Source organism: Magnusiomyces paraingens (genome assembly GCF_902498895.1).
Source record: "Magnusiomyces paraingens strain CBS 517.90 genome assembly, contig: contig3, whole genome shotgun sequence".
Classification (NCBI taxonomy): domain Eukaryota; kingdom Fungi; phylum Ascomycota; class Dipodascomycetes; order Dipodascales; family Dipodascaceae; genus Magnusiomyces; species Magnusiomyces paraingens.
The window spans coordinates 4,101,380-4,127,761 of NW_022474069.1; the positions used below are offsets into that span (position 1 = coordinate 4,101,380).

Consider the following 26,382-nt stretch of genomic DNA (forward strand, 5'->3'; position numbering starts at 1 on the left):
AAAAAAAAAAAAAGGGTTAAAATAGGAGTTTTTGCTAAAAAAAAAAAATTCAAACCCGGGGGAGATTTTAAAAATAAAATAAAATGATTTTTGCTAAAACTTATTATTGTTATTATTATTATTATTATATGGCTTAGACAAAAAGGTATTTTTTTTAAAAAGTCCAATCTCTTTAAACTGTAAGAAACAATTCTAAAAAAAAAAAAAAAAAAAATCTTTCTAACTTGAAATACTATATATAATTTATATAAATCCTTCTTTTGTTTTCTATCTTGAAAATGTAAAAAAATAAAAAATAAATAAAAAATAAATAAAAAAGTCTGGGCATCTTGAAAAAAAAATGAGAAACACAGCCAACCATATATATATATATATACATATTAAAAATAAATAAATACGATAATTTATAAAAATAAAAATAAAATGTTTTAAACAAAACAATATTCAATCATTCGCTTAATATCATTTATATTAAAATAATAATAATAATAATAATTATAATAATATTTTTTCTTTTCTATCTTTTCTATCTTTTCTATCTTTTCTATCTTTTCTATCTTAGGCTTCCTCGAGAATTTTGCCCTCCCCTCCCCTGTTTTTTTTTTCTCCACCTTAATAAAGTACCTCTTTGGTACGCCAATCTTTTTTTTTTCTTTTTTTTTTTTTTTTTGCTAATACTACTACTACTACTACTTACTGTTGCTGCTACCCTTTCTTTTTCTTTATTCTCCTTTTTAACAAAAAAAAAAAAAAAGAAAAAGTTTTTTTTGACTTTCTTTTAATTGAAAATATTTAAATCAATTCTACCTTAATCAAAATTGCAATATTCTTTTTTTTTTCTTCTTCTTTTTCTTCTTCTTTTTTTTCGATAATTAAAAAAACAAAAAAAAAAAAAAAACTAAAGACAAAGATAAAGATAAAGATAAAACAAATCCCTCTCGATCTCTTTTGTATTCTTTTCTTTTTTTTTTTAAAAAAAAATAAAAATTGATCAAGAATACTTCTCGGTAGAATGGACAAATAATGTAAAAAATAAAAATATATTGTAAAAACCCTGCGTTGCTATTACAACTTTTGTTATTGTTGTTATTATTATAGTTGTTGATGATGTTTTTTTTTCAAAATATCTTAGATATTTTAAGAGAGTTAATCTCTATTAAATGTTACCTGTATCAAAAAAAAAAATAAATAAATAAATTCCAAATGGACAAATGAAATTTAGAATATAAAAAAAATAAAAATAAAAATAAAAATAAAAATAAAAATTAATGTAAATGGTGGTATATTGTAAGCACTTTTCTTCAAAATCAGATAAAATAAAATATAAAAATAATAATAATAATAATAATAATAAATATATACCCACTTCCACCATCTTTTGTATTAATAGAATATTCTAAGCAGAAAACCAATACTCATTCTAATTTTTTATTCTCAAAAAAACTAAACTTGACATTTATAAGAAAAAAAAATTTATATTCCTCTTTTTCTTCTTCTTCTTCTTCTTCTTCTTCTTCTTCTTCTTCTTCTCCTTCTTCTTCTTCTTCTTCTTCTTTTTTTTTAAGAAATCAACTTGCAATCAAATCCACTTAAACTCAAACCTACCATTTCTATCATCTTCAAATTTTACTCTTTCTATTCTCACAAGTATTCTTTTGTGTCATCACCCTTGTGTTCTTCAACCTTGAGTCCTCAATGCTTAATTATTCTGAGATATATATTTGACTCCATTTCTCAAAACTAAATTATTTAAAATTTCACTTTTTTATTCATTCATTTATTTTTTAAATTCAAATATCTTTTATATAATTCTCATAATTGTCACCTAAATTAAACCTCTATTCTCAAAATACCCACTTACAAAAAAAAAAAAAAAAAAAAAAAAAAACAATTAAATATAGTAACTATAAATGTTTTACAATTGCTTCGTATTTTTATTCTGTTGTTGATACCCATTCTATGTCTTTTCTTATTCTAATAATACCCTTTCTCATTCTTTGATTCTTATATTTAAAAAAAAATAATCATTAAAAATGTTTTTTTTTATTTTTTTTTTCCCCCAAATCGTCAACCTAACATATCCTTTAGATTATCTTATAATCATAATCATTTTATTTTTAACAAAAAAAAAATACATAAACCCTCTTCTTTTTCTTTTTTCTTTTTTCTTCTTAGTTTTGTCCTTTTTTAAAAAGAAAAAAATAAAAATAAAAATTTTTTTTTTCATATCATCAAAAATTCCTTTACCGAGTATATAGGAATTATAATCTAGTACCGCTCAAGGTATCGTATCAAATGTCTAATTTTTTTTTTTTAAGCGAGGCTGCAAAACACACTAAAAACCTCATATTTGTCACTTAAGAAAAGAATTTTTTTTATCTTCTTCTTCTTCTTCTTCTTTTTTTTTTCATCCTAGTTTTTTTTTTTCTCTTTATCAAATATATATCAATAAAATCAAATTTTCACACTTTTAGTCATTGTTTGTTTGTTTGTTTTTTTTGTTTAATCAAGTTCTTTCAAATTATAATAATCATCTTTATAAAACTAATGGGAAAAAAAATAAAAAAACAATACCTATTCAATGCTTACCTCTTGTATATCCTTTTGTTAATTTAAAAAAAAAAAAAAAAAGATCCATCAAAAACAAAAACATTCAATACTTATTTTCAAAATTCCATAATGAACTCATTTTATCCAAATCATTTTTTTTTAAATACCAACATTACTTTCTTTTTTTTAGCTAAAATGAAGCTATGAATGAAATTGCAAAGATTTTTCCATTAGTTTTATTTTTTTTTTTTTTGGTTATCTAGTTAATCTAATTGATAACTGTCAATAAACATTATCCCAACTCACCTAAAACTGTCTTTTTTCTTTTCTCAAAGGTTTAAGTATCCCCATCATCTTAAAATTTGACCTTCTCCTTTTTTTTTTTTAAAAAAAAACGGCCTCTAGTGATACCTGTCAAATATATATATTGATGCAATGAGGCTAACGAGGTACATAAGTCTATAGAAGAAAACTTTGATGACTGGTCTTTTGACCGTTCAGCTACTATGATGGCCTTGACAGTTATAAATAATAAAAAATTTTCATATTATTTTATTCCATCTTTTTACTTTACTTTACGTTTGTTTTTTTTTTTTTTTTCAGCGCATTGAAAATTGAACAACAATGCACTGCCGTTTTATTCAGCTACTTGGTCAATAAGATACGGTTGATACACTGATAGTTTTCAAAAAAGGAAATAAATAATTAAAAAATTAAAAAAAAAAAAAAGGGGACAATGTCTGTATTTTTTCTCCATATTTTTTTTTTCATTGTTATTTATTAATATTAATGTTGTTGTTGTTTTTTTGGTATATAATAGGTTAATCCTGTCACTACTACCCATCCTTGTTGGCTTCCTCCCCGTTAAGTGTCAGAATCAAGGGGATGATAGATGGACAAAAATTAAAAATAAAAAATAAAAAATAAAAAATAAAAAATAAAAGTTACTACACTACCATCTTTGTCTATATACCAATAGAACTGTCTTGATACTGCCTAGTTATGGATGTCGGATCAAAAAAAAAAAAAAAAAATAATAATAATAATAATAATAATAAAAGAACCCTGTCAAAGCGCTGTAAATATATACGTCAGCTTTGAAGACGTAGTTAAATGAGCTGCTTGTGGAAGGACTGCAAAACGGGATGACTCGAAACCCTATTAAGGATGTTGTTGTTGTTGTTGTATCATAAGTTTATTGCCAATACTTAGCTTTAAAAGACGTTATTCAAAGCCTACGTAAGATTTCATTATTTTTTTTTTTTATAATTATTCTAAAATTAATGATAACCTTATATATCTAAATATATATCTAAATCTATATCTAAATATATATATATATATATATTTGGCTTTATTTATTTATATATTTTAAAAAAAAAAATTCTTTTAGCCCTATCACATTATCCATTATCAAAGATCAAAGATTAAGAAAGTTGTTAACTGCGCCTACTTATGATGATCATCATGATGACAAGCTTTGAACTTTTAGAATAGATTTTTTTATTACATTTTTATTACATTTTTGTAATGTAATGATTGTTACATTTATTGGTAAAACAATCTTGTAATACAAATTTGTAACACTTTTATATTTGTTTGTTACATTATTTATTTTTAATTTTTTAATGAGGTCATACAAAACGACTTAATTAAGACTTTATAAAGTCTTTTTATTTTTTGTTTTTATATTTTTTATATATTTCAAGGTAAAAGGAATGCCTACAATATACAGTACTAAAATAACCACCATAAGTTTGATTTTTTTTTGTCACGCTCAAATAAATTCTGCCATAGCCACCACCATCATTATTAATTAATTAAATTAATTAAATTAATAAATAAATTAATAAATAAATTGTATGCTGAAAAAAAAAATAGCTCGTGTAGGCGGCAAAAGATATTTCACATCTTTATTTTTTATTTTTTTAAAAAAATAAACCACTTTGGTTTGTATCCCAACTCTTTTATATATCCATAACTCTCAAAAGTCTTAAATCTCCACGTATAATTGAACCAATATATACCGTAGAAATATATATATCGTTGTGTTGAAAAAAACCGAAGCCGCAAAAGTACAGTAGTACCGCCTTGTATGGTTTATTAACAATTGGTACACTAAATACGACAAGTTATTAAAAAGAAAAAAAAAAAAAAAGTTGTAATTACACGTTGCAATTTTTTTTTTTTTCACCACCACTCCCCAATAATAAACTTGTCATCACCACCTAAGCCTTCATTTCTAAAAAAAACGTATTCTTTCTTTAATATATATTCCCTCACAATTATTAAACCAACACAATCCTTTTTTTTTTTTAATCATTAAATAAACCAAACTTAAGTCCAATTATATAAATCCCATTGAACTGAAGTTTTTTTTTTTTTTTCTTTCTTCAATTAAAGTCTCGTTGTAGACTTATTTCAACATAATAGACCTTTATAAAATAGCCTCTTTTTAAGAAAAAAAAAAACAAAAAAAAAGCCCGCTTTTTTTTTTTTTTTTTTTTTTTTTTTAAGTCCAATATGTATAATTACCCAGGTCAAGGCTACCCGTTGCAGCAGCAGCAAACTGGCTCTGCAAATAACTACTACCAGCAGCAGCAACAGCAGCAGCAACAGCAGCAGCAACAACAGTCTTACCAATCTGGCATCCTTCCTCAAGCTACTGGATACGTCCAACCTCAAGCAACTGGCTATATCCAACCCCAGGCCACAGGTTATATCCAACCACAAGCTACAGGATATGTTCAATCCTATGGCACTACTGTGGCCGCTACTCCTGCAGTTCCTCCGCTCCCCCAGATTACCACCCAGTCTTTCCAATTGACAGGCACTCCTGCCGTTGCTTCCTCTTCTTCTTCTTCTTCAACCCAGGCATCTAACACTTCTTTCAAGATCCCAAATGGTACGCCATAAACGCGCTTTTTTTTTTTTTTTTTTCTACCCATCTACTAACTTCTTTCTCTAGTCAGACTTTCCTTCATCACTGCTGAAGACCAAAGAAATTTTGAAACTCTCTTCCGCTCAAAGATTGGGCCTGGAGAACAAGCTCTTCCTGGTATGTAACGCGTCTTTATGGTTTAAATATTCAACTAACATTATTATACCCTTCTTACAGGCTCTGTTGCAAGAGACATTTTGATGCTTTCTAACTTGCCTGCTGAAAAACTAAGCAATATTTGGATCCTTTCTGATACCACAAAGTCCGGTCAATTACTCTTTCCAGAGTTTGCTCTTGCAATGTACCTCTGCTCATTGGCCCTCAAGGGTAACCCTCTCCCTACAAAGCTCCCCGATCACATCAAAAACGAAGTCTCAAGCTTGGTCGACATTATTGCCTTTAGTACCCCTGATGCTAAACCACCTCCTGCTCCAAGCAATGTCCCCCAGTTTGGCTCTACCATCACCCAGACCCAGCCCCTGCCCCAACAGCCAACTTCAAACTTGAACACCCTCATGTCTCTTCAACAGGCCATGCCAACCGGCCTCCAAGCCCAGCCAACTGGCGGCTTCATGGCCCCCCAGGCAACAGGATACACCTCGGCTCTCCAGGCTCAAACTACCGGCTATGCTCCTGCCCTTACCGCACAAACAACCGGTTACACGCCTGCTCTCACAGCCCAAACAACTGGCTACTCATCTGCCCTTACAGCCCAAACAACTGGCTACGCCCCTGCCCTTCAGGCACAAACTACCGGTTATGCTCTTCAACCTCAAACTACTGGCTACACTCCTGCCCTTCAAGCCCAAACTACAGGCTATACTCCTGCTCTACAGGCTCAAACTACAGGCTACACTCCTGCTCTCCAGGCTCAAACAACCGGTTATTCCGCTCTTCAAGCTCAGGCTACTGGATACCAGGTTGCTCCCTTGACTGCCATGCCCACTGGTAGACCTGGCGAGTGGGGGTTCATCAACACCCCCACTGGTGGCTTGCCTGGAATGGATGCCTTCCGCTCCAGATTCATGCCCCAACAGGGCGTCCAAAACTTTACTTCGTCTGAGCTCCAGGGCAATGCCAAGGTCGAGTGGGCAATTACCAAGGAAGAAAAGCGCATTTACGATGGTATTTTCTCTGAATGGGACAAGGAACGTAAAGGCTTCATTACTGGTGAAATGGGAATTTCAATCTTTAGCCAAAGTGGTCTAAACAGAGGCGATCTCGAGGCCATTTGGACCCTTTCGGATCCTGGCAACAAGGGCAAACTTGACCGCGATGAGTTTGCAGTGGCCATGCACTTGATTTACCGTCATCTCAATGGCTACCCCATTCCTGCAAGACTCCCACCTGAGTTGATTCCTCCTTCCTCGCAAAACTTTTCTGATTCCGTTGACACCATCAAGTCTTACCTTAAGCAGTCCTCTAAGCCAAACTCTGTGAGTTATCTCAAGAGCCACTCCCTCAAGTCTTCGGCCCCGGCTTTCAAAAAGGATGCCACTGTATTTAAAAACAATGACGATGACTTTGGCTACGTATCAAAGTCTCGTCACCGTTCCAAGCGCGATGGCACTAACGAGGACTCTGAAAAACATCTTTCTTCTGAAAAACTTTCCATTGCTCAGCTTCGTAAGCTTGTTCATGAAAAGCAAATTATTTTGGATGCCATTGATGCAAAGGATGAGGAGGAATTCGATGCAGTCCAGGATATTCAAACGCGCGATTTGAAGGTCATTGAGGAGCTCAAGCACCGCATTACTAATATTCAAAAGGAAATCAACAACAACCCTGATGCTCCTCTTCTTTCCGGTGACCCCCACGAGAGAAAGAAGGAGCTTTTGAGACAACTCAACAAGAATGCCGATGCTCTCCCTCAAATCACAAATGACGTGCGCAAGGTTGAAGATGAAATCGTTCGTCTTAAGCTTGAGCTCTTTAGACTCAAGGCTGAAAAGGAGCACCCGGGCTCCACCATCATTGGTACCGGCCCTAACGGTACCATCACAGAAGCTGACCGCCGTAAGGCTCGTAACCGTGCCATTATGAAGGCCCGTCTGGCCGCCGTCACAGGCAATGCAGCTGATGCTGAGGGTGGCAACAATTTCGAGGAGTTTGAAACCAAATTTTTCCAGGAAAGCGAAAACATTCGCAAGGAACGCGAATCTAATGAGAAGCTGTTTAGAGATATTGAGGACAGCACTGCCCAGATTAAAAGAGACCTCGAGCTTTCTTTGCGCGAAACTAGAGATGACATCCACACTGACCGTGAGCGTCTTCGTTGGGAAGAGGCTATTGGTGTGGAGGATGAAGTTAAGGATTTCATTTACTCTTTGAGACGGTCTGCTAATAAAACAGCAGCACCCTCATCTTCCTTTGGATCCTCTTTTGAGTCTTCAACTCCTGTTTCTTCAAGCTCGTTTTCTCCTTCATCTTCTACCACCTCTCTCCCCGCTGGCTCATCTTCTTCGCCAGCAAATAACGCAAAGAGATCTGCTTCGGAGCGTGCGGCATATATCAAGGCCGAGGCTGAGCGTCGCATGAATGAAAAACTTGCTGCTTTAGGTATCAGCAGACCAAACAAGGCCGCCTCTGCTTTCCAGGCCCCAACCACATCTTCCCCTTCGCCTTCTCCATCGCCTGCTCCTGTTGTGGCTCCAGCTGCTGCTCCAGCTCCTGAGAAGAAGGCTCCTCCACCACCCCCTCCTCATACCAAGCCTGCAGCACCAGCAGCTTCTGCCTTTACACCTGCCCCAGCTCCACCTGCGGCCCCAACTCCTAGATCATTTGCCCCTACCCCTACCCCTGCCGCTCCTGCTCCTGCTCCTGCTGCCGCTGTAGACGAATATTCTTCTAGCGATGATGATTTTGATGACGAAGAGTTTAAGGAACTCCAGAGACTCAAGAAGCAGGAAGAGGAAAGACTGCGAAAGCTTGAAGAAGAGAAGAAGGCCCGCGATGCCAAGAAGGCTGCAAAGGCTAACAAGAAGGCAGAGAGACTTGCCAGCCTCAAGGCCGAAATGGAGGCCATGAAGGAGCGCGAACGTAAACTCATGGCTGACGCCTCGGACTCGGATGAAGAAAAACCAGCAGCAGCAGCAGCAGCAGCAGCAGCTCGTGCTGCTCCTATCGCTGTTGCCCACCCGGCCGCTGCTACATTGTCTCCAAGCACCATTGTTTCTACGGCCACTTCGACAACAACCCCGGATACTTCTTCCTCTTCCTTGTCTGAGCAGACTGGCTCTGACCTTCACACCAGCAACCCATTCTATAGAAATACCGCAGCACCTGCTGCTACTGCTACTACTGCTGCTGTTACGCCTGTGGCTTCTCACCATGACAATAATCCTTTCTTCAAGCCCCAACAGCAACAACCCAACGCTCCCGAGCCTGTCCCTGCTGCACCTGTCGCTGCACCTGTCGCTGCTCCTACCGCTCCCGCTGCTCCTGCCGCTCCTCCTTTTAACCCTCGCTCCACCACCCCCAAGGCCCCTGAGCCAGGCATTGACAAGGACATTGCGGCCAGCCAACGTGCCAACCAACGCGGCCAGAGCGCTTATGATGATGGCTGGGGCGCCGAATCGTCTTCGGAGAGCTCCGATGATGAAGATAGCTCTTCTGCCCGTGCTGGCCCGGACCCTTCTAAACTTGCATCAATGCTTTTCCGCAGCATGGCTCCTCAGAGACCTCTTGGTGCTCAGCCTACTGGCCAGCAGTCTACCCCCACACCTCCTGCTCCTGCTCCTGTGGTCCCCGCCGTCCCTGAAGTTCCCGCCACTCCTGTGGTTCCTGTGGTGCCTACCGCTCCTGCCGCTCCTGTGGCGCCTGCTTTCCCTGAGGTTCCCGCAGTTCCTCAAGCTCCTGTTGCCCCCGTGGTCCCGGTTGCCCCCGTAGCTCCAGCTGCTCCTGAAATCCCAGCAGTCATTTCTGCTCCAACACAGATTCCTCCTGCTCCTCCTGTGCAACCGTTCCCCACACAACCTGCCGCTGCTGCTCCCGTGCCCACATTCTCGGATTCCACTTATGCTACCCCAGAGAGTTCTAATACTCCAGAATTTGAAGCCACACAGCCAGGTTTTGCGGCCCCTCCTCCTCCCACAAATGCGGCCCCACCACCACCACCACCACCACCCCCCGCTGCAATTCCGCCACCACCTCCAGTTGTAGCAGAAACCCAGCCCCAGTTCTCAGCTCCAGCTCCTCCACCACTCCCTGAAGCTGCCGCTCCACCACCACCTCCCCCCCCAAGCGGCATCTTGCCACCACCACCTCCCCCAACCGACGTTGTTGCTGCTGCTGGTGGACCTCCTCCTCCTCCTCCACCTGCACCACCACCACCTCCTCCAGGTGCCCTGCTTGGTGATAGCAGTGATAAACCTTCAATGCCTGATTTTGCGGGAAGCGGGCTGCTGGAGGCCATTCAGCGCGGCACCACGTTGCGCAAGGTCGCCAATCATCCCCAGTAAATATGGTTAACTATGAAAATCTCGACCTTTTTTTTTTTTTTTTTTTATTAAAAAAAATAATTATAAAGAAATAAAAATAAAAAAAAATTATAAATTTAACTTTATACAGATAAAAATAAATTAAAAAGCAAACCACTAAATGAAAAGTTCTGATCTTGAGACCTGGCCCAGTCCAAGTCTGAGTCCACACCTACACAAGGTTGACAAAACCTAGGCGTTGTGAAATTTATATAAATATTTCCAAGTTTTGGTAAAAAAAAAAAAGGAATTTCATTCACATACCTTTTATTAATTAATTTTTCTCTAAAAAAAATCAATAGATTCTTCTGCCTTTGTAAGATTTAATAGATTTAATAGATTCAAAAGATTTAAGAGTTATTTTTTTTGAAAAATAGTTACCGTATTGGGGCAACTTTTTTTATGCACGGCTATTTTTTCTTAACCCCAACCCTTATATAAGATCCTTTTTAAAAAGTAACCCTAAACCCATATGATGCCCATTTCTGGGGATTTGGTTACAAACATGGATCAGCCAGAGAGAAATACTAAAGAGAATAAGAAACCTGATTTCAATTGCTACCAAAAAAAAAAGAAAAAAAAAGAATTAAAGATACAAAAAAAAAAAAAAACAAATTTGAGATTACATTAAAAAAATTCTAGATTTAATATTTGACTACTTTAAACTTGGGAAAGCTTTCCTAATCATTTGGTCTTGTTTCTAAGTCGGAATTTAACAGTATAATATTGAAGCCATATATACTTTTTTTGAAAAAACTTAATTAATATCCTCAATTCACATAATTGAAAAAAAAAACTTTCATATATTGCCGTTCTTTTTTTTTCTTTTAAAATGATAATTTTCATTTCAGATATTATGATATCTGATTTGTAAAATGAAAAAAAAAGCAATATAAAAAAAGCAAATTCAAATTGGGTATTGATTTTTCTGATTGATTTATTTTCATAAGGAATTGAATACTTGCATATACAGATGTTTTCATGAAACTATTTCCAAGTCAGCATATATATTCTTACAAGTACTCTCATTCCCTAACTTTTCAAAGCATCTGACTTATTCCAACCAGCATTAATGAGTTTTTCTTTTTGTATAATTGCTCAATATAATAACTAATGGTCATATTTTGTTTCTTTTGAAAATACTTGACACCGGAATTTACAAACTGCTAAAAAAAAGAAAAAGAAAAAATGTTCCCGGTATCATTCATTCATACTTGGCGTGCACCAGGACTGTTTTAACCTAAGCACCCACAAAGATTTCTAAAAAAATTCTTCTGATCAATCCCAATTTTCGATTGTAAGTGAAATATCAAGTAGACCCAGTTTTTTTTCTTTTTTTTTTAACATTTGGTTTCCTTAAGAAAATTCAATAGTCAATTATGCTTAAAAAAAAACCAATTCCCATATCCTTATAATTCCTGATTTGTTTTAAAAGCCCACACAACTGTTTGATTGCGTTTTCTTAAAGACTTTTTATGTATTTTATTTATTTTTTTTGCCTTCATTTTACTTTTAAATTATAAACTAGGCAGATGAGTTACGTATTCTCATCTTGGCTTAATTTCTAATGGTCTACGTAAGTACTTTTTTTGTTCGACAGTGTATTTTTCCAAAGCGCCGTAATTAAAAAACCTACGGAATACAAAAAAAAAAAAAATAAAAAAGAAAAAAAAAAGAAGAGAAGGAACAATAGTTATTGTTGTACTACTTTAAAATAAAATAAATTTAAGCTTATTTTAACACAATAAATAAAAAGAGAGACCATGATGTCTACGCAATCACGACTAGTGATGCGGATACACCCATCTTTGTACCTTGGCAAAGGGAAGATCTCTTAACAGCATTTAGAAGCTCTGCTTGGCTACTTGCCAATATCTGAATAAAAATATAGTACAGTTTTTTTTCATAGGATCGCAGGAAATGTAAAAAAGAAAAGTGTTTCTAATATAGCTGTATGTATTGTTAGTTACATTGGCTGGTAAATGTACAGAAAATAGAGTAAAAAATTTCCAAAATGATTCACAAACCATTATGCCAGTTAGAAGATTCCCCCTTTCCCCACACCATTCCTACAAGTAAATCGAGGTAGTATAAAAGAAATGTATGAAACATTATCAAAAAAGGAAGATATTGACTGGGTTGACAATTGAGCTTGATAAATAAAAAGGAAAAAAAAAGTTAAATTGTTAAAATGGGAGGAAAAAAGAGTCTATTAAATCAAATTATTTTAAAAAACCTACAATGACACATTTTACTAGAACCAGCATAGCTTAGCTTAGAAAAATTCAGGCAGGTACGACGGTAGGGACCAGGAACGCATTTTGTGCTTATATACCGACAATATGCAAAGACATGAGAGAACGTAGAAAGCTCAGATTGTAATAATGTTTAAAAGCGAGTTAAGCTATGAATCAAACTCGGTTCAGATGGACATCTAAAAAAAGAAGAAAGCAAACAGCAAGTGGATGGAATGAAAAAAAAAGATCATCATAAAAACTTTATTATTTACGTGAAAACCATAACGTCCAAGCTTTAGGTTGAAAGCTAGAAAATGTCAAATGTTAATAGGAGTGGCGCATTTTGGGGAAAATCAAATTGTTTGAAGAAATTTAAAAAAAGCAAACAGATGGAAAAAAAAAAGATCTAAGGCGCCACTGGGGCTAGAGCTTTGAATTTATGCATAATTACAGATGAGGTAAATAAAAAGTTTAAAGGAAAAAAAAGGGACAACCAAATAATAGAATTTCATACTCAAGGGCAAATATGTTTCCGCAATTTTTATAGTGGGAAAAAGGGTCCTGAACTTAAAGAAAATAATCAAAGTTTTTATATGTTTAAAATGAAAAAAAGAGAAAAAGAGGAAATTCAAGTCATTTAGAGATTTATTAAAAAAGAAGATTAGGTTAAATGAAACAAAAAAATGATTAAGAAAAAAAAAAAACTGCTTTTAGGCAGATTTTTATTTCACAATTAAGTGTTTCTAATACGGGAGCTAAAATTTCGCAAAAAAAATGAAAGGTTAATTTAAAAAGAACAAGAACTTGAAGAAGTATTCAAAATATGAAATATTTACTGATTGAATTGAAAGGAATTGGAGGGTTGTGTGAATAATTTGAATAAGTTTAGAGAAAAGATTTTAAAAGCAGAATTTTTGGTTTGTTTAGATTCATTGTAGAAGCTGCAAAGGCAAGACTCTAATAACACATTTCCGATAGGATTATGGCACTGAATTAATTCAAGAGAATGATAGTTTTGCCATACAATTAATAAAGGAAAACAAAAGACCAAACAAATACTTGCACAAAAAGTTTCCATTAAAAAAATTAAAAATCATTCAAATTTCTTAGACAGCAACTCGGAATCTTTCCGTTTCTCCTATTACTTTACTCCCCACTTCTGCAGTCTGTATTCAATTTATGCCAATTGACAATGGTGCATGATCGCCTTAGAGCTTGATGTTATCTTTTATTTTGAAACGATAGTAAACTAAAGAGCTTGTGCAAAGAACCAGAAGAACTCTATACTTGATGCATTTCGTTTTAAGAAAAGAAAAAAGAATGACTAATAAGAATATCACGAGGGATTTGTTTAAAAAAAAGAATATAAAAGAAAACTGATTTCCCGGTTTCAATAAGAAATTTCTATCTTCTTTTTTTCATCAATAAATCAGCTGGTTTGTTTTTGATTTTGCTTATTCTTTTCTTTATTTACTCCTTTGAAAATTTATCTTATTGTTCTTTTAAAAAAGCCCATACATTCCTTTTCAATCAAGTCTATTCATAATCCTTTTATTATACTTAAAAAATGAAGTTCTCTAATATTTTGATTGCTTTATACGCATCTTACACTTTGGCAGCTCCAGTTGCTGAAGCTGAGGCTAATGCGGAGGCAATTGCCAATGCTGACCCCGAGGCTCATGCTGAAGCTCATCCCTTTGCTGGTTTTGGAATCATTAGCTCACTTATTAGTTCCAAACTTTCTGCAATCAAGGGCTCTTCATCTAAAGGCTCTTCATCTTGCAGCTCTAGCAGCTGCTCATGTTCCAGCTGCAGTTCTGGTAAAAGCAGCAGCAGCAAGTCCAGTAAGTGGAAGCTTGCCAAGCGCAGGAATAACAAGAGCTCTGGGACTACATTGGTTACCGGGACTATTGGTATTTTGGGAGGTTCCTCTGGAGTAAAACTCACGGGGACTTCTAGTGGTAGTTGTGGTTCGGGTAGTTCTTCATGTGGAGGATCGACTGGAGGCACCACTTCTGGAACGACTTCAGGAACAAGTTCTGGGGGGACTTCCGGTGGTACAACTGGCGGTACTTCTGGCAGCACTACTGGTGGCACTACCAGCGGCACTTCGTCTGGAACTACTGGCGGAACTACTGGTGGTACTTCTAGTGGCTCTATGTCTGGAACCACTAGCGGTAGTACCGGTAGTACTTCAGGGACTTGTGGTTCTGGCAGCTCGTCTTGTGGGTCATCCGGGACTACTGGGGGGTCAGGGACTGGTGGATCCGGTGGTTCAGGAACTGGAGGGTCTGGAGGTTCAGGGACTGGAGGTTCCAGTTCCGGCACTGGTAGCACCGGCGGTTCCGGCACCGGTGGTTCTGGTGGTTCTGGTACTGGAGGCACTGGCGGGTCAGGAACTGGAGGCAGTGCTTCTAGCGGCAACACGTATTCTTACACTAAGAGTTATAGCAGTTCCAATAGCGTTCAGACAACCTATACAAGTGGAAACACAGGAAACACAGGAAACACAGGAAATACTGGATCTACCGGGTCGTCTGGATCGACTGGTTCGACAAACAATTCAGGTTCAACAGGATCTACGGGATCCACAGGCTCAACTGGGTTAACTGGGTCAACAGGTTCAAATACTGGTTCTACAGGATCTACGGGCTCTACAGGATCTACGGGCTCCACGGGCTCCACAGGCTCCACAGGCTCGACCACAGGCTCCACAGGCTCAACAGGCTCCACAGGTTCGACCACAGGCTCTACTGGATCTACAGGCTCCACAGGCTCCACAGGCTCCACAGGCTCCACAGGCTCAACTACAGGTTCCACGGGTTCCACGGGTTCCACGGGTTCTACGGGTTCCACGGGTTCCACTGGAGGCACCACAACCACTACGACGACGACGACCTCCAACACAATTTATGTTATGACGAATGGACTTTTGTGCACGACCCCAGTTTCCGGATCTGTTGTTTTCTACAGCACCATTCGCAATGGAATTTGTTATGCAAGCTCTCCCTCGATTTCAAATGGTATAGTTATCATCAACAGTAGCGGCCAGTTGCAGGTTGTTTCGAGTGGAAGCACGAGTTGGTCGATTTCTGGAAGTTATATCGTTCCATCCGGTAGATCGATTTATAGCTGCTCGTATAGTGGAAGCTTGAGAGTCTTGACAGCAAAAAGTTGCTCTGGAGGAAAGAGTCTGTCTCTGTCTTCTATTGGCAAGGCGTTTTACCATTAAAGAAAAGGAAGGAGCAAAGGAGGGGTGAATTGGCGCGCTACTACCCCTTTATTAGTATTTTTTTTTTTTATTATCCACAAGAGTTGACAATTATTTAAGGCTATATTTATTATATGTGATGAAAATATTTATTATTTCAAGAAAAAAATATATATATATTTATGTTGAAACAATGAAGAACAATTTTTTTTTTAAAAAATTAGTGAATGAGAAATTGACAAGATTTAAAATTCCTTTTTGATGTTTCTGATCCTTTCTCCAGGTCTCAGTCATAACAAGATGCGATGTTCCAAACGTTAATAGTGGATGATATTTATAAATGGGAACAAACAAGCTATTATAAAAGATTAATTTCAAATTCATATGAAAGAGAATGAATAGTTTAAAACGAAGTCTAAAAAAAAAAAAAAGAAAAAAAAATTGAATAAATAACAGTTTAAAAAAAAAAAAAACTGATTCTTGACATCTTTCTAAAAAAATGTCAAGTCAAAAAAAAAGAAAACTCCGATACGGGGAATCGAACCCCGAACTGCTCGGTGAAAGCGAACCGTGCTAGCCGTTACACTATATCGGATATTTGTTAAAGTGTTTTGAATAAGCTCGTATATAAGCTTTGAAAAGTGACATATGTAAAAAACCATTTATAAAATTTCTTTAAAAGGGGAAAAAGGGCTGGATGGTGTAAAGGGTAACACGTTCGTTCGATAGCGGAAGATACTGGGTTCGATTCCCAGAATACCCCCTTTTCCTGAGGATGTGTACGGGAGTATACACCTAGATTGAAAACCATAGGCTACCCTGGTTACAGGAATGCCGACTCTTCCGTACAGTCTAAATAGCCTGCAGGTGATTGCGGGCCGTATCTCTGGCGGAAGAGATTAAGAAATACATGGGCGTCCGTGAAGATAAGTGGAAATGGGTTGGGAAGGTTTTGGGACCGACAGACTGGTTCTCCCTGTTCCTCGTAAGCTGGCATCAGGGCCCATCTTCCGGGCTACCGGAGACGCACAGAACAGAAACCACCCGTACTAAAAAGGTACAAATGAAAACCGGCAAGTCACATAGTCAGACAATAAAAGGATAGCGCAGATGCTGATGTTATATAGTTCTATAACCCTTGAATAAAAACAAACAAACAAACATTTCTTTAAAATGTGATAATTTTAAAAGATAATTTAAAATAAAAAATAATCATCGCTGTTTGGGTAACTATCTATAAACAATTTGACAGATGTTGGTTAATTTTTATTTGCTAGAACAAGAAAGAAAAGGGTTGAAATGGGTGGATATTTAGAAAGATGGATTTGTCGACTCTCTCAAACAGTTTAATTAGTTTAGAAGAGATTGTAAGATAAATTTATGTATTTATGAATTAAAAAATACAATTATAGTGTTGTTGAAGATATGTGAAGATAAGTGGGGAAGGTTTAGTCTTTGACTCCTTAACTTATTTCTCGTAAGTTGACATCAAGAATTATTTTTCGTTTTGTTGGAGATACAATGTTGAATTCAAATTTAAAGTTTGTTATAAAAACAGAAAATTCATAATAGAAGCAAAAAAGATAGATTTGATTTTAATGTTAAATATATATTTCAATAACCATTGAATATAAACAAACAAACAAACAAACCAACAATTTGCACCAACTTTTAGTTTAATAACACTTTTGATTTTATATATTTTTACATTTCAAAGTAATTTGAAATGAAACTAATGGAAAGCCAAGAATACTATTTAGGATAGTTAATAATGTTATAGAGTATATAGCATGGTGGCAGGCTGTCTAGATTGATTATAATTATAATCAGATAAAAAATGAAGATATCATAGCGAATGTAAAAGAAAAAAAAAAAAAAAAAGAAAATCCAAAAATAGTGGGTAATATAGGTTACCTAAGCGCATGGAAAAAAAGTAAACAAGATGAAACTATATATAATTTCCTATTAGATTTGAATATATTAATGGAATTTTTTTTTTTTTTTTGGAGTATGAAAGAAAAGAAAGGAAAGTTGAGAATATTACAGAGTGATACGACCAAGTGCATATTTTGTATTTTTTTATTTTCTTGTTTGGTTAAGTTCCATTCTTTTTTTTTTTTTTTGATAAACACAAGAAACAAGGGGAAAAGAGTTGGACGAGAGAGAAAGGTGGATTGGTAAGTTATTGAATTAGAAATATTTATAAAAGTTTGAATTTTTATTTTTCAACCAACTTCCAACTGTTTATATATATATATATATATGAGAGGTATAAGAAAAAGTTTTTTTTGGGAGAATTGAATGTTGTGTTAGAAAACTATTTAATATAGGTTTTGAAAGAAAAATTTCAGAATTTAAAAATCCAGTCTAAATAAGAAGATTTAATATCACCAATGAATAATAAATATATAGTTCAAAACAAAGAAGTTAAAAAAGAAGAATTAAAACATTGGCTTTATTTATTTTAATTCTTTTTTTGGAGTAAAAAAAACATTGATCCCCTCTTGGATAAAATATAAATAAATAAATAAACAAATAAACAAACAAACCAATAGAGGATTTCGGGAAAACCTTTGCCCGTGACTGGACTTTAAAGTACAAGTTTGCCCACTTTCATCGTATATAAAATACCAACTTCCATGAACAAGAAGTTAAGATCCTTAATATATATAAAAAAAAAATTTACTGTTATGGGTGGAATTGATATGTCATAATTTATTGCTATGAAGTCATTTTTATTTTATTTTATTTTATTTTATATTTTTCATCTTTTCTATATGTGGAGAGGAAGCGTCGGCACTTTAAGGTTATTTATTTGTTTATTTATTTTTAATTCTTTTTTTTTTTAAGCCAATCAACAAACCATTTAAATTCCATACGGCTCCAAAACACGCTGTGACGTCATTGGAAAGTTTCTTCTGTATTTAAAAGTCTATTATTATTATTATTATTATTATTATTATTATTATTATTATTATTATTATTATTATTATTATTATTATTATTATTATTATTATTATTATTATTATTATTATTATTATTATTATTATTATTATTATTATTATTATTGGGAAGTTGAGCTTCGGGTATTTCACCAGTGAGAACATCCAAAGTGCGGATGGCCCAATACAGCAGCAACAGCAACAGCAGCAAAGGGGAACCCAAAAAAGTCTTGCCTGTCTGCTTGACTGCCTGACTGCCTAATACGGAAGACCTAAAATATCGTCAAAACTCGCGTTCTAATAATTATTAGAATAACTATTATAGAATAATTAATAAACGAGACCAAAAATTAAAATGGCAACAAAGAAATACACATCACATTGAAATCAAAATTACTTCATCTATAAATACCCACTGAATCCCACAAGTTAATGGCTTTTTTTTTTTCTATTAGTATTTATTAATTAAACCAAAAAAAAAAAACCATTCTCTCTTTTCTTAATCTATTCACCAAAAAAAAACTCTCAATCTAATAACTATCAAAATGAAGTTCTCTGCTATCGCTTTTGCCGCCATTGTTGCCCTCGTTGAGGCCGCCGTCCCCGCCGGCACCAAGTTTGGTCTCGTTTCCATCCGCTCCGGCTCCCCCGTCCAGTACGCCTCTGCCTCCTTGAACTCTGACAACCAGGTTGTTCTCGGTGCCACTGTCTCCAGCTCTGACGACTATCTTACTGCTGTCAATGTCGGTGACGGCTCCCTCTCCATTGAGGGCACTGACCTTTACCTTGGTCTTAACTCTGACAAGGCTTTGGTCGCTACCTCCACTCCCAGCAAGATCTTCTCTTTCTCTGACGACAGATACCTTGCCATTGACGGCAGCGATGCCATCACTGCTGTTTCCGAGTCTTCTTACTACTCTGTCTACGCTGGTGCTGTCACCACTGACAAGACCACTTATGGCATTGCTCTTCTCATCACCTCTGCTGTTACCGGTTCTTCTTCCTCCTCTGCTGCTGCTTCTTCTGCTGCTGCTTCTTCTTCTGCTGCTACCACTGCTACCCAGTCTGCTCCTGCCGTTGTCTCTTCCGCTGCTCCTTCCACTACCCTTGCTCAGGTCAATGGTGCTGCTTCTAAGGGCTCCGTCTTTGCCGCTGCCGTTGCTGCCGTTGGTGGTGCTCTTCTTCTTTAATTTTTCTACATGAAAAATATTTTGCATTACTAAAAAAAAAAAACAAATTGAACATGTATTTCTAGCTCTAAAATGTACTTTTGAACATCAAACTTTTTTTTTTCTTTTTTGTTAACATAATAATTTTTAATTCATTTTATTTAACCAAAATACCAATGTAGAAGTGAAGTTTTGAAAAATTTCTTTTTTTATTATTATTATTTTTTTTCAAAGTTGCCACGCGTTTGGGTGCCTCAAGCGATTAAGTTAATTAAGCCAAAAAAAAAAGGTGGGATGTTGTTGTTGTTTTGGCCTAATTTGGCAGACAAATTATAAAAAGTCAATGCTCACAAAGTTCAGTTCAAGCATTTGGATATGCTAGAATGCATTAATATTAATATTGATATTTTCTTGTCAAACTGTTTTTTTTTTTTTTTTTTTTTTTGCATAATGATTTAGCCTGAATTTCATTTTTCAATTTTTCATTTTCTAGTTATTTATAAATCAAGAATTAATTGATCAAACCCAATTTTATGCACATACAATATTTGAATATCGCTATATTCTTAATTGCATAAAGTTAGAAAATCTTCCATTCAAGTTTGTAAATCTACAATCTTTTTTACTGTCAAGTACCTAAGAAAAAAATCAAATAAAATACAATAATTAGAAATTTATATTTACAAACTTGAAAAACCTCAATTTCATGCCCTCAACAATGACCATGGGTATAAAAGAACTTGAAAACTTCTTCAAAATGTGATTTTCAAATAAATCAATAAATACATCCATAAAACTATAATGAAACCTTCAGATCTATTAAAAACATCCATTGGAGTCTTTGTGGGACTATCTCACGCTGCTCCAATTGCAGACTCCCAAATCCAACATCCAACCCCTCTACCATCTTCACAAAACACCATCACCACTTCCTCCTCAAACTCAACTCTCAACGATACCCAAGTATCTTCTCAATGGTCTTACTTTATGTATTGGGACAACCCAGAGTGGCACTACCACAATGAAAAACAAGACTTTGAATGCGAAACATATTCCTCCCTATTCTACCCTTATACTGGTTATCGCCTCCTCCGCAAGTATGAGCTCACCCTTGCCCTTTTCCCCGTCAAAACCTCTCTCAAGTTTGTCTTTTGCCACCGTGGCCGTGTTGTTGCCGAACAGCTCATTGATTACAATGAGCAAACTGATGCAGGCCGCCCACTCTTCCGTTGGGACCGCACTTTTTGTATAACATCAAGAGAACCTTTCACCCCGGATGCCCGCGGGTGTTTCCGAATGGCCCGCCGTGCTCGCTATACAGACTTTGGATTGCCCTTGTACCCACGCGAAGCCTTTATCGGTGGCTTATTCCGGTGCCCCACTGATGACCCAACTGCCCCCTGTGACCAAAATGAAGCTGTGTCTCCGGCAGCACCACTTATTGCGGACGAACCCTATGCCGGCGTATTTGAGCTCCACAACCCATGGAAATTTCTTTACCATGAACCTCTCTTCTATACCCCGGACTACTACTCTCAGGTGTACCCACGTTATAGCGAGATGTGGGCCCGTTTCATTGACATTAATGAGGAGTACGATGCAGACACCATTGTTGTTTCGAAAAACGGAATCAAAAAACGTATCCGGCGATCTAAAAAGTATACTTCCAGTTCAAGACCTGGGTCTAGGCCTAAACCTGGGACCAACAACCAGCAGACCCCAGCTGCTGTTTCAGTTGATTCTCTGGAGGAATTCAATCTTTTTGACGAAACAATGCGGATGGTTGAACCATATCTTCCGCGGGCCATTTCACACGCTCTTTTCTCCTCTTTCCCACGTCCTTCTGCTTCTAGTTCTTCTTCTTCTTCTTCTTTTTCTGCTCCCAAATTTGCCCGCATTGTGGCTGCACTCGGAGCTATGCCTGACCGCAGAGCTGCTGCCAGGATCTATCATACTCTAGTTGTGCGTGCAAACGGCCGTGAAGCTTTACCCGATCCTCGTATTCGGCTTGCTGACCCAGACTTGGCAGGTGATGCTGAGCACAGTGTACTTTTTTCCGAATGGGCTGGAGCCCGACACAATGGATCTGAGTATGAGACACTATACAATAATAAAAACGGGTGGCTGGCCAAACTTAATGTGTTTAAGTATTACAGACCTAGAACCCGTATAGCCAAGCAACAGACAGTTAATGAAGATGATTCTGATGCTCTTGGAAATCCTTCTATAGGCAAAACTTTCCCCGTGGAGGCCATGAAACGTCCTCCCAAGTATTACTCGGATCTCAAACCTGGGCGTGATTACAACAATTACCATTACCCACCTGGAAGCTATATTGACCAGATCCAACGAAAGAAGGAAATGCAGCGGCGGCGCCGGGTCGGCGAGCACTACTGTCCCCCTGGAAAACGGTGCAAATTTTAACACTGGGTCTACGTGTTTTATAAAAATTTTAAAAGCTGGCCATTAGCCATTATTCTTCATTACTATTCCGAGGTTTTTTTTTTATTTTTTCATTTAATTCGTTTATATATACTTTATAATCTAAGTTTTTTTTTCTTTTTCTTTTCTTTTCTTTTCTTTTCTTTCCTTTTCTTTCCTTTCTATTCTTCATCCTCATTGTCCTTGAGCTCAAAATACTTTTGTCGAGTCACCACTGCAACCCGCCGCACGCCGCGCCGACCATCATCAAGGGCCACTGCCAGTCCGCGTTGCACGGTTTTAACGTGTGGCACGACACGCACCCGCGGCAGAGTATCTACAAATGAATCAAGACACCGCAGAGCGGCCACACGAACCTGTGGGGAAGCCTCATTTGCGCTATTTGTAGCGTCAAGAAGCTGTGGCACCAGTGTCGAGAGGTGCTGGGAAATAGTTTCAGCGACAGGAGATGTGGAAGAGTCAGAAGACAATAAAGTTGAGGTTATTGTGTTGATACTGGCTTCGCGTACACGCGCGTTTGGGATGGAGAGCGACTGGAGCAACAGCCGGAAAAACTTGGGCACATAGGCAGAGAGTACTGAGCTAGGCATGTGGCGCAGGATTCCGGCTAAAGCCACGAGATAATTAACCTTGATTGACGATGATGGTGCGGACTCGAAGCCCTGGACCAGGGGGTCGATGACAAGCACAAAGAGACGCTGTTTATAGAGCAAGCGTACTACAGCACCATTTTCCTTGTTTAGCACACCGTCGTCGCTGACCAGAACCTCAGCAAGCTTGCTAGCTCGTACGCCTACGAGGTCTGTTTGTAGCAGCGTGAGGATGTATTGAACGAGGGTAAACCCGAAGGCGTCTGTGCGGATGACCAGAGCCTTTGTTATCCAGAAAAGGACTTCAAGGGCGCTAGTATCAGTGGTCACAGTTTTCTTAAGAGGGTCGACAAACTCTGCGGCGAATGTGGGAATCCATTTGTTAAAGAGAAGGGCAATTAGTCTTAGGTAAGTTAGACGGAGGTGGACATCTTGAGTGGTGCTAAGAATGGTGACACTATTTGTGACAATTGTGGGGAGAACTTGAGTAATTTCTTCAGGAATGGTTGCTTTGGGAGAGACCGGGACCAAGCCGTAAAGAAAGAGAGTAGTTAAAGCGGAGGGGGTAGATTTCAAGGGAGTAAAGTCTTGGGGAGGGGTACCGAGGGGGGATTGTTTATTGAACCAAAACAGGTTGAAGAGACTTTGGACAAAATCAATTTGTTGTTCTGGCTGAAGGGCCTTGGAGATATACAAGAGCGAAAGACTGGCAGAGATGATGACATGGGGGTCTGTAGATAATGATTTTTGCTTTAAGAAACGCTGGACAATAAGTGGGGCTAGCTGTTTGACATAGATGAGTGCGTCTTGAGGGTGTGATTCAAGCATGCGCTTAAGAACGGCTGCAATTGTGGAGAAGATTGCAAGAGGGTACTTTGAGGAAGAATCAGCAATGACCAAGTCCAGTTTATTGAGAAGTCTGAAAGACAAGACTTCAAAGATATTGCGGGAGACTGCAGTTTTGGAGAGAGCAGTTAGAATAGTACCAATTGCAAGTTGGTCTTCCTCAGAGGCATCTGAATCTGGTAGTTTTGAGAGGAAAAAGGGGTATGTGATTGATAAGATGGACTGTTCGTGATGGCTAGCCACTTGTACAAGCGAGTCGAGAACAGCATCAGAGAGGGGCTTATTGTTTTGGGATGAGAAAATGATTTCATCAAAGTATTGGACAATGAGTCCGACTTCTTGTGAAGTTAGATAATCTGTTGTACGGATGAGCAAGGTAAGGTTAGAAACGGCCAAGACGCGGACTTCAGTTTCAGTTTCGGAAGTACTCATGAGAGATTTTGTAAAGAACTCAATGAATGCATCTTTGAAAGAGATCAGGGCTTGAGGGAGATCCTTTGCAGCAGTGATGTAAGTTTGGCAGATTGTAAGGAGGTGTTTTTGGGCTGTTAGGGTAAGAGACTTGAGAGCATTGTCTAATGCTGGAGCCAATGTTTGGGAGGCAATCTGTTTATAGATTCCGAGTGAGCCTTGGGCGATTCCTGCGGCGAGTGTGGCAGCAGCCAAAGACTTTTTATTTGTTGTGTCAAGGATAGTATCTTTAGTTTCGTTGATTACAGCAACCAGATAATCTTCATTATGGTCTTCGATGGAGATTGCTAGGGTTCTTAATGCTTGGAGAGAGAGGTCTTGGGAATCTTGTTCAGATCCATGAAGGACCTCATATTTGAGGCCATCCCAAATGTCTCTCCAAAGGGGGACGAGGTATTCTGGGCGGTAGTTTTGGATACAGTCAACGATAGTTTCCAAGGCATCGGATTTAATTTTAGGAGAAGAAGAAGCCATTTTGTCCATTAGGGAAGAAAAAATATGGTCAGCAAAGAGACCATTTGCTGCCAGGGCTTTACGGAGAGCATCTTTAAGGTCTTTGGAAGTAATACCGTAAGGGTCATTTTTAGGTGGTTCGAAGGTGATTGGGAAGTAACAGAAGGAGACATCAAAGAGTTTAAGAGCATATTTGGGAAGGGATTGTTGGAAGGATTGGTTTGAGAGGATACTATAGGAAAGGTTGAAAGATTTGATGAGATTTCTTGGGTCCTTTTCACCTGTGGTTACATGGAGAAAAGTTGTGATAAAAGTATCAGGGATAGATTCGATATAAGAGGGGAATTTAGAGAAGAGAGATTCAAGGATGGAGAAGAGAGAGAATCTTGCGACTTGAGGGTATTGTCTAGGGGTAGTATTTGATTTGATTGAATCTAAAAGGGAGAGGGTCATTGAAGAGGAGAATGCACTTTGTGGGATTAGGGCTAAAAGGCCTTGAAGAACAGGTTTGATTGATTCTGAGTCATCAAGGCGATCTGAGAAGAAGCTTAGGATGACAGAGACTTGAGATTTTGCAAGTTTATCAGTTGGTAAGGCAGCAATTGTTTGAGCAATACAAGCAATTGCAGATGCTCTAGTGTCTGATTTTTCATCTGTGAGGTAATCTCCGAGGAATTGGACTAGTTGGACTAGTTTGATTTTATCAGAAGAGATTGCAGAGGCTAAAGAAGCAGCGATTGAAGCAGTTTCTGATTGGTCTCGTGAGATCATGTACTCGTGGACCTGAGCGTTATATTTTGCTGAGGGGTCCATATTTTTTTGTGAATAAATAGGTAGATAGATAGATGGTGATGATGATGTTAGATTTTTTTTTTGTTTTTTTTTTTTCAAAGTTTGTGTGGGTAGAAGAAGAACTATTTTGACCAAAATTTAAGAAATTTGAAAAAAAAAAAAAAAAAAAAACTTTTTTAATTTATTTTATTATTTTTTAATATCTAATTAATTTTTTTTTTGGAGGAGGAGAAAAAGAAAAGTACTAAGGTTTATATCACGTGTATGTAATTTTTATTTGTCATCATGTAACAGAAAATATCATGTGATGTATTACAAGTAACAAATTGTTTTTTTTTTTAGATAAGATTTTTGTTTAAATTTTTTTTTTTTTTTTTTTTGAGGTTCATTTAAACTTTAAGCAGAAAGATAACGGTGGTTAAACATAAAAAGGGATGGGGTGGTCGGGTGTACCTGTGATTTTGTTCTAGCGGTATATCCTAGTCTGTATGTATAGATCTGAGTCTGGCCGCGTGATAAGATAAGTTTTTTTTTATTTTATTTTATTTTATTTTATTTTTTTTTTTTTTGAAAGTGAAAATTTTTTTTTTTTTGTGGGTGGAGAAAATTAAAATAAAAAAAAAATTTTTCAGCGGAGAGGCGGTCCGAGTAAAAAAAAAAAAAAAAAAAAAAAAGCAGCAGTCAAAAGCAGCATCAGCATCAATAACAAAAGTAGCAGCAACAGTTAGTTATTACTAATATTATATTATCAATTATATATATATTTAAAAACATTGAGATAGATATATTGAAAGTAAGAAAGTAAGAAAGTAAGAAAGTAAGAAAGAAAGAAATAATATATAAAGATATTTGATGTTTAAAATAAATTTATCTTTAATTGTTTGTGTTAATACTTTTTATATAACTTTAAACAAAAATAAAAAAATCATATATATACACAGATAACAACAAACAACAAAAAAAAAAGAAAAACCCCTTGGTAATAATAAAAAAAAAAAAAAACTCAGATAAGAACCACAAAAAAAAAAAAAATCTTCTTTTTTTTTTTTTTTTTTTTTTTTAGATTGTCAGTTTTCAAATCACCTCTCAATATATAAAATTTTTTTATAATTTTTTTTTTTTTTTTGCTACACAATTTTTTTATTTTTTTTTTTGTTTCCCCCCCTTTTATTTTTATTTTTATTTTTTTCCCTTTTTACAACAGCATATGTTGGTTTATTTATATTATATATATATTATCACCACAATAAAAGTCTTCAA

General features: G+C 36.5%; 5 protein-coding genes across 5 annotated transcripts; 4 read left to right on the top strand and 1 right to left on the bottom strand.

The window, feature by feature from the left end:
* Positions 1 to 5,073: 5,073 nt before the first annotated feature.
* Positions 5,074 to 9,951, top strand: SAPINGB_P004565 (uncharacterized protein; the record flags this gene model as incomplete). Its single annotated transcript, XM_031999280.1, has 3 exons — positions 5,074 to 5,455; positions 5,519 to 5,608; positions 5,669 to 9,951. 3 exons carry the CDS (start codon positions 5,074 to 5,076, stop codon positions 9,949 to 9,951), a joined length of 4,755 nt encoding a protein of 1,584 aa, XP_031855171.1.
* A 3,822-nt stretch (positions 9,952 to 13,773) lies between these two features.
* Positions 13,774 to 15,438, top strand: SAPINGB_P004566 (uncharacterized protein; the record flags this gene model as incomplete). The annotated part of the gene is made up of 1 exon (XM_031999281.1): positions 13,774 to 15,438. One exon carries the CDS (start codon positions 13,774 to 13,776, stop codon positions 15,436 to 15,438), a length of 1,665 nt encoding a protein of 554 aa, XP_031855172.1.
* Positions 15,439 to 18,904: 3,466 nt separating this feature from the next.
* On the top strand, positions 18,905 to 19,549 carry SAPINGB_P004567 (uncharacterized protein; the record flags this gene model as incomplete). The annotated part of the gene is made up of 1 exon (XM_031999282.1): positions 18,905 to 19,549. One exon carries the CDS (start codon positions 18,905 to 18,907, stop codon positions 19,547 to 19,549), a length of 645 nt encoding a protein of 214 aa, XP_031855173.1.
* Positions 19,550 to 20,329: 780 nt separating this feature from the next.
* SAPINGB_P004568 (uncharacterized protein) lies at positions 20,330 to 21,952 on the top strand (the record flags this gene model as incomplete). The annotated part of the gene is made up of 1 exon (XM_031999283.1): positions 20,330 to 21,952. One exon carries the CDS (start codon positions 20,330 to 20,332, stop codon positions 21,950 to 21,952), a length of 1,623 nt encoding a protein of 540 aa, XP_031855174.1.
* Positions 21,953 to 22,131: 179 nt separating this feature from the next.
* SAPINGB_P004569 (uncharacterized protein) lies at positions 22,132 to 25,143 on the bottom strand (the record flags this gene model as incomplete). Its single annotated transcript, XM_031999284.1, has 1 exon — positions 22,132 to 25,143. One exon carries the CDS (start codon positions 25,141 to 25,143, stop codon positions 22,132 to 22,134), a length of 3,012 nt encoding a protein of 1,003 aa, XP_031855175.1.
* Between the last annotated feature and the right edge of the window lie 1,239 nt (positions 25,144 to 26,382).